General features: G+C 40.5%; 1 protein-coding gene across 1 annotated transcript; it reads left to right on the top strand.

The window, feature by feature from the left end:
* Positions 1-4230: 4230 nt before the first annotated feature.
* Positions 4231-5160, top strand: MAS1 (MAS1 proto-oncogene, G protein-coupled receptor; the record flags this gene model as incomplete). The annotated part of the gene is made up of 1 exon (XM_081312543.1): positions 4231-5160. The coding sequence occupies one exon, from the start codon at positions 4231-4233 to the stop codon at positions 5158-5160; it is 930 nt and encodes a 309-aa protein (XP_081168669.1).
* Positions 5161-8646: the final 3486 nt, after the last annotated feature.

Here is an 8646-nt window from a genome sequence, read left to right as displayed (position 1 = left end):
AGAAAGTTGACACATTTGGAATGTATTGGATGATACATAATTTAGAGACTCTTCCTTGATTAAGTTATGGAAGAGCCTTGGTGGAGCAGTGGGCTAATGCCTCCTTAAGTAACACCAGCTGCCTGCAATTAGTGCAGGTTCGCATCCCATCAGGCTCAAGGTTGACTCAGCCTTCCATCCTTCCGAGGTAGGTAAAATGAGGACCCAGATTGTTGGGGGCAATAAGCTGACTTTGTAATAATGCCGCTGGGGGGGGGGGCAAAAGCCCTAATAAGCAGGCATATACATAGAATGAAGGCTACTGCTAAGCTTGTAAGCCGCCCTGAGTCTTCGGAGAAGGGCGGGATATAAATGGAATTAAAATTAAAAAAAAAAGTTACAAGTTCCTAAACCACCAGTTAGATATACGGTAGATGGATTTAGTCATCTACCCAGAAAAAAATAGAACTGGTAGCAATCAAATATGCCTTCTGGAATAGAGTTAACTTCTTAATATAGAGGGGGTCTGCAGGACTGTGAACAGACCATCTCCTAATGACTGTGTCCCACATTGTCGAACAAGCCACAAACAACTAAGAGGCAGCATTCCTGAGAAACAAAATACTTATGACCATATATTTGACCATTTTTGTTTGTTTTCCCTCCTTTCTAGATTAGATTAGATTAGAACTCTAAGGAACTAACAAATCTTGTTTCCCTATTCACATAGCCTCCTAACTCATAATTGCAATGAATATGCCAGGAACAAACGGTGCCCTCAAATTTTGCATTACTACCCTTAAAGAAACACTATTTTTTATTTTTCATGTTACTAGAAGTATGAATCTCTACACCTCTTGTCTTAATTCTAAGTGAGAATTCTTTCTATTCTGAGATGACTGATATGTAATTAAAAAAAAACCCAATTTGTCCTCAATAGCATCCTGACCATGAACTGATTGCATCTTGTGTACTTCCTGTTCTCGTAGGGCATCTGTGGGGAAGAGAGGATGTCAGAAAAATTAGATAGGGGCCACAACTGTGAAACCAAAGCCCTCATTCCAATTTTAATGTAATCTGCCACATGGGAGTTTTGATTTTATGGTCATAGGCACCATCTCAACTCTTACTCTCTGCCCTCACAGATGCTCCAAAGGATGGGTCTTTCATTATAATATTAACTGTAGATATAGGCAATCCTAATTGAAAAACCATTGCTGAACATCCATTCGAGATTATGGTGGTGCTAAACAAGGGTAACTTATAATGGGTCCTGACAGTTGAGCCCACTGCAACATCCCTAGAGTCATGGGATCTGACTTTGGGCACTGAGCAACCAGCTCACAATTATGTCGCAATGTCCCAAGGCCATATAATTGCTGTTTGCAATCTTCTCTGCTTGCTTCTGACAAAGCAAAGGGGAAGCCAGCAGGAGGTCACAAATGGGGATCATGTGGCCCAGTGAATTGTTAACTGTGCAGGATTCACCTACAGACTTCAACTGGGACTATCACCACTGCTGTGTTAAGTTGGCATGGTCGTGTGACATCAGCTTTAAGACCGTGTTGCTTAGTAATGGAGTTGCTGGTCCCAAATACCATTATTAAGTGAGGACTGCCTTTAATTTCAGTGGGGAAGAAAGTAGTTTTTAGATAAGTTTCTGCAATTTCTTTTTTAAACTAGCATGAACATGTGAAATTTCACATCAGGTCTGTCATTCAGAAAGGAAGGAACATTTGAAATTATTTGATCTCCAGGAAAATGAAACAAGTTCTGGATAGGTTTTCTGAAAGCTTAAGCATTAATGGGGGGATTAATTAGAAGTTCTGTGATGGGGAGAACAATCCAATGGTAGAATCCAAAAGTTTGTGCAGCTTAACAATATCATCAAGTTTGGTCATAAATAATCAGCCTATTACACTGCAATTTAAAGATGGCATAGGAAACTCAACCCAGGAATATTATTATTTATTACATGAATGAATCAGAGACAAATTATCCATGAAGCATCCAAGTATCCTGGAATACTAACATCAAATATATGTTCATCACAGAACACACAGCATCTTAGGTCTCTGCTTAACTGGGCATAACACTAATTGTCTCTCCCACATTTGTCCCTGGTGACCATTAAAATCTGTATCTCTGTTGTAGATCTCTCTAGAAGGCTGAGAGGGAGGCACAGGAGAAATTATCAAGGCAAGGAGAAACTAGAAAATCATCTGCCCCCGCCTATTAGCAGGAATCTCCACTGGATTACAGCTATTTCCACAAATGATAATTAATCTTCCCTGTAAGGGAAGGATCCAAGTTATTGTCAGTTGTGTATCTGAATTGATGTGTTCTTTGCCTCATAAGTTCTTATTAAGATGAAAATGTCATAATTCCCAATTTACGCTTTGCTAATCGTGTGTCCTATTTAATCTCCAAGTAACATGGATGATAGTTTATTATCAAATACTGCAGCTACAGATCTCAAAAATGCTAAACTGCGCTGGTACCAAATTCTACCCGCTTGAATTTAAAAAGATTTTTTTTAATACGAAAAAAAAAACATGCAGAAAGCTGGTGCCAGCCTCTAGCACAGTATTTCTCAACTTTAGCAACTTTAAGACGTGTGGATTCAGCTCTCAGAATTGCTGGCCAAGCAACCCATGTGGTCCCCAAATTTCAGAAAGTTTGCCCACTCCTGGATTAAACTACTTGAAAAATAACTTTTCTATATACATGCCAGACTGGGCATTAAGGCTTTTAGGAGGTGTCCTTCCAACAGGGAACGGTTTAACTAGCTTTTCAGATTTTGCAACACCTTCCTAAGGGACATCAGACTAGGTCCCACTCTATTCTCCCACCCTACTCATGCGAAAATCTTTTTATTTGGATCTGTGTTTTTATATAGTTTTTTTGTTTGTTTGATTGATTAATATATTTTAATGGAGCTAGTTTGGGGTAACATTTAAGGCACAGACTGGAAAGTAGAAGACTATGAGTTCTAGTCCTGCCTTAGGCACAAGTCAAGTTGGATGACCTTCTGCCAGTCTCCCTCTCAGTCCAAGGAGACAAGGGCAAATCCCTTCTGAAATCTTGCCATAAAACTGCAGGGACACTTCCTGGTAAAGTCATGGAACATCTATGCCAGGGGTGGCAAACCTATGGCACCTGTGCCACAGGCGGCACTCAGAGCCCTCTGTGAGCACGTGTGCCGTTGCCCCAGCCCCACCTCACCCCATAGCCCTCTCCTCACCAGCAACCCCCTGGAGGAAAGCCCTGAGCGCGCAGCCAAGGACATGGCAGCCGGGCAGCAGGGACGAGACTCTGCCCTTGCACCCCATTGCGCACAGTTGATGCTGTGGTGTGCGGGCACCAGGCATGGCTGCCATGGTGCTGCTGGGTTGCCTGGGCAATCTGCGGCAGGCCGTGGAGGCAGTGGGTGGCCCTGCAGGCAGGCAGGACAGGGTTGGCCGGGGGTTGGGGCGGAACAGGTGGGGGCAGAGCGGGGTTAGGGTCAGGTTTTTTGGGCACTTGGTCTCTAAAAGGTTCGCCATCACTGATCTATGCTCTACCTTACTGCTAAATTGTAAAGGTCATACCATCTTTTGTAAGCATTATCTGTGTGCCTTCTAAATGAAGATCCAGTACAAAACATTCAGCCAAAGTATGATGATGATTAATTTTAATTTAATTTATTTAATTTAATAATATTTCTATACCGCCCTTCTCCCGAAGGACTCAGGGCGGTGAACAGGGCAAGAATAAAAATACAAGATTACAAAAGTTAAAACAAGATTAAATAAATGCCCATATACTAAAATACATCTTAAAAACCCAATAAAATAACAATAACAACCCCCCCCCAATCCCCTCATCAGGCCAGGCCAGCTTGTTCAAAAAAATATGTTTTTAGCTCGCGGCGAAAGGAGCGAAGATCGGGCGCCGTCCGGAGCTCAACCGGTAGCTGATTCCATAGCTCCGGGGCGTCCACAGAGAAGGATCTCCCCCTGGGGGCCACCAGTCGACATTCTCTGACCGGTGGCACCCTGAGCAGGCCCTCTCTGTGGGAACGCACAGGGCGGAGGGAAGTCGATTAGGTGAGATTTTTCTAGCCAATCTTGTGGGGACACTCAAACAAGCATTCCTATCTGAAAAGCTGATTCATCGAAGTTTTCCTAACTACATACTTTGCCGCATTGCACTAATACTTTTTGTGCTTGATTTTTGGCAGATTGAAAAGGATCAACTGATAGCTGCAAGATGGCAGAAACATACTCTTTGTCTTTCCATACTATTGGACAACATAAATATGTTGCAACAGAACTGGAAACTGGATACTCTTTGCAAAAAGCAATTATGGTAGTTTCAATTCCAATCTGCATTTTAGGATTACTTGGGAATGCAATTATCTTCTGCCTTCTCTGCTGCTCAATCAAGAAAACTAACTTTACTGTGTATTTCCTAAATTTGGTAGTGGCTGATTTTGTTGTACTCATCTACTATGTTATTGTTTTTGTTTTATTTTTGAAAGCTGTTCCTATCAGTCTATATTCATTAAATATAATGGAGCTGGCACATGCATTTGGATTCAACGCCAAGACCTATGTGCTAACAGCTATCACTGCTGAAAGATATGTCATGGTTTTTTTTCCAGCCTGGTATCAACTTCATCGGCCCAAGCATTTCTCAGAAATCATGTGTACCATTTTGTGGGGCTTATCTGGCCTGCTAGCCATCATATTATATTATTCTTGCTACTTGGAGACTGATACATTACTTATGGAAACTAATCAGCATTGTGAGCCTACAAAAATGGCCAGAGTAATAATCAACCTCCTCGTTTTTCTTCCCATCATGGTCTTTTCTACATATCTTATTTTCACAAGAATGCTGAGTGTATCCCAGGAAACTCCTCTGAGAAGACTTGATATCACTATAGTGGCCACAGTTCTTCTGTTTCTTATCTTTGCTGCTTCGGTGAGGATTATTGAAATCATAGCCCGTTGGGTTCCAAAAATCCATATTCCAATTCTCTTTCTCATTCTTCATTTTCTTGATGCCATTGACAGCAGTGGGAACCCCTATGTCTACCTGATAGTTGGCTATTTAAAGACAAAGACTGATTGTGAAAAACCTTTCCAAACATTACTTGAGAGAGCTTTGTTGGATGATGGAACAACAGAAAGGTAGGGAGGAACTTATTCAAGAAGATTGTACCAAAGGGATGCTAATCAAAAATTATGCCATTTGTTATTGCCTTGAGTTCCAGAATAAATGGATTACATTTATTGCATAAAGTTTGGCTTTGCTCATTACTTCTAATGTACCTACAAATTTCTATACTATGCTTACCCTCTTCTACAAACAACACATCTCAAATCGTTTACTTAGGGCTGTGCCTCAAGGCTACATAAAAAACACAACAACACCTGATCTTTGAGCAGCCTTGATGACCAGTCCCTATTCTGCCTTAGTAGTGAGGCCAGCAAATGGTACTGTCCATGCAGATAGAATGGAGATAGTAAGGAAAGCAATTGGTGGATTCCCTGGTTTTATTTCATTTCTCACTAAATATCACCAAGAAAAACTTCAACCAATGACTCTCCTCAAGTGGGCTGAGGCAAGAGTTGATTCATAGTTAGACTTGTGGACAATTTGGATATGTGATAAGATTTCAAACTGATTTGCATCAATACATGCGTATGTTTTTGGATTTGAATTGGATTTAACAACTTAATATGGTTTAAATTCCATACTACAGAGGATTTTAGCTCTGGCATTGAAAAGAGGAGTAAGGCTAGTAAAACAATTATTCGACTCCAGGATTGTTGAAAGCATGATAAAAAGACCAAGAAAAGACACACCTCGTCCTTGTTGACCTTAAAAAGGGGAACTGAAGGTTTTGGATGGCGTTTTAAAATTAACATGCCCTAAATGCCATAGCATAGCATTCCTGGAACCCCTGGGCCTCTTTCTTGACTGGTCTACTTTGAAGGGCTGATTGAACTGATTGTTCAAAGCGTTGTTCAAAGAGAAGACTGTAAGAGAAGAGGAGGCAGAGTCTGGGAGCAGAGTCAAGATAGGAATCAGCTGGAGTCATTATGTTCCAACAAGTGATCCAAGTTCACCTCACCAACCCCCCCCCCCTTTGAATTCTCTTAGCTCTTATCTAGTGCCAATTTAGTGCTGATCTTATTTGCCCACATTATTGTGCACAGTCATGAGCAGTAAATCAACTTAACTGGAGTTTAATGTGTGGTCCTGATTTTTTGCACCTGGCAGATTAGGAGTAACTTGCACAGATTTTGCTCTTTCAGATCCAGTGTATTTCTTGGAAATACTGTAAGCACCTTCTTGCTATAGATAAGAACAGTGTATTTTTTCAGTGGTAAAAATGATCAGCTTGTAACTATACATTGTCAAGTTACCGGTAGATACTTTTTTGTGTATATATATATTTTTTTAAAAAAAAGAATACCACAGAAACTAGCATTAACTTTAGTGAATCTCAGATTGTCCATAACTGACTAGGAATGAAGAAGTTGTTCTGCCTGTCTGTTGTTGGCTTTTCTTCACCATCCAATCTATTGTCATTTAAGCACTCCTGGAATGTAGCATTCTGGCTTTTCCCCTAGTTCAGGCATGTCAAACTGCTGGCCCGCGGGTCGGATGCATCACGACAAAACCGTGTCTTCCCCATTGCTGGCAATGGGGAAAAAGTCGCGATACGTCGCGCAACATCACGTGACGTCATGAGTTTGACATGCCTGCCCTAGTTTTCTATCCTGCCTATTCTATTTCTCTTTTTTCCATATTTACCAAGTGCCTTTTCTCTTTTGGGCAGAAGCCAGAGGTCTCCCACTGTATGGTCAAGCCTTTTTACAATTAAAGATAGTCCTCCACTTACAACCACAACTGAGCCCAAAATTTATGTTGCTAAGCGAGACATTTGTTAAGTGAGTTTTGCCTCATTTGACCACTTTTCTTGCCACAGTTGTTAAATGAATCACTGCAGTTGTTAAGTTAATAACCCATTTGTTAAGTGAATCTGGCTTACCTATTGACTTTGTCAGAAGGTCACAAAAGTTGTTCAATGACCTCAGAACACTGTGACAGTCATAAATATGAACCTGTTTTCCAAAGCATCCAAATTTTGGTCACAGGACCATGAGGATGCTGCAATGGTTGTAAGTGTGGAAAATGATCATAAGTCAACTTTTTTCAGTGATGTAACTTTGAACTGTTGTAATCTGAGGATTACCTGTAAGTGGAATATCAAGATTCTTTAGAGCAAGTCTCAGCCAGTATTCATGAAATAGGAACTGAAAAACAGAGCTAAATATCCTTTGGATTATTTATTGTCTTCTTTTTGTAGAATTACTCAAGAATCTTTAAATTACGTGCAATCTGTATAATAGGATAAAATGACAAAGGGAATAAGAAAACAAGGAAAGAGTCATTACCAGTTTCTTTATTTTGTTATCTGAAAATTATAATCACTGTCCTACAAAATATCTTAATGTTGCAACAAGGAAAATAATTGGTTCTGGAAAAAAATATGGAAAGGCAGGAGTTAAAATAGCAATTGGTAACAACTAGGCTTGTATTTGCTTGATCCAGGGTGTTCAAATTTTTGCATGCAGATGCACGCAGCACACCTGCAAGCTCTGTGTCAAGTGCTCTGGAATTCATCCTTGTATCTTTCAGCTGGTACCTTTCAGCCAATTTACTCTATAGGTTTGTTATGGAGATTAACTGGAGGCAAGAATATTACCTAGACTAGAGATTGAACTCCTGGAGGAAAGGTAGAATATGAATGTAATAATACATTTTTTAGACTAAATAATGTAACTGTATAGAATCACGCAAGAAAGTTCAAACAAGGAATTCCCATCCCATCTTACTATTAAGTTCTGAAACCATGAGAAAGTTCAACTTCAGTTTTATTGTGGTTTATAATCAGTCAGTGCACAAATATTGAGACACTATACAGATACACTTCTATTTTGCAATCTCATTGTCAGAAAAAAGAAATCCCACAGATTAATGGAATAATGGGGGGGGGGGAACTGTTCAGAAAATTAAAATCTTGCCTTTTAGGTCCAGCTCATCTGCTAACTGCTGAAATCTACTGACCTTCAAGCCCCCAGACAATAGATTAATGATAACTTTGAAAATGCCATCACAGCGGAATTGAGAACCACTGTGAGGTCATAAGGTTCTCATACACCTTGGCTGTGCTGCAACATATCACCAAAGTTGTTCACACTTTGTCAGTATCAAGCTTCTGAGAAGAAAATAAGCAAGGTAGTAACAAAGGTGAAAAGAAAAAATGGAGAGGAATCATGGAGGCAATTCAAACAATGACTGGGAAGTTGCCAAGTTCATCCTTCTGGAGAATTAGATATTTTATTTATTTATTAAATTTTTATGCTGCCTGCCTCACTAACCAAAGTGACTCTAGGCCAGAGGTACCCAACCCCTGGTCTGCAGATCAGTACCGGTCTGCAGCCCATTGGAAACTGGTTTGTGCAAGCGGTAGGCAAGTATGTAATGCTCTATTTGTGCATGCATAGGAATAGGTTGCATGGGTGAAACCATCCCCCTCCCCTCCACCGCCACAGCCGCTACTGGTCTGTGTTGCTGGAAAGACCGCTATTCAAGCCAGCTTACAAT

Source organism: Vipera berus (assembly GCF_964194415.1).
Source record: "Vipera berus genome assembly, chromosome: 1".
Classification (NCBI taxonomy): domain Eukaryota; kingdom Metazoa; phylum Chordata; class Lepidosauria; order Squamata; family Viperidae; genus Vipera; species Vipera berus.
This window is presented reverse-complemented; position numbering and strand designations above follow the sequence as displayed.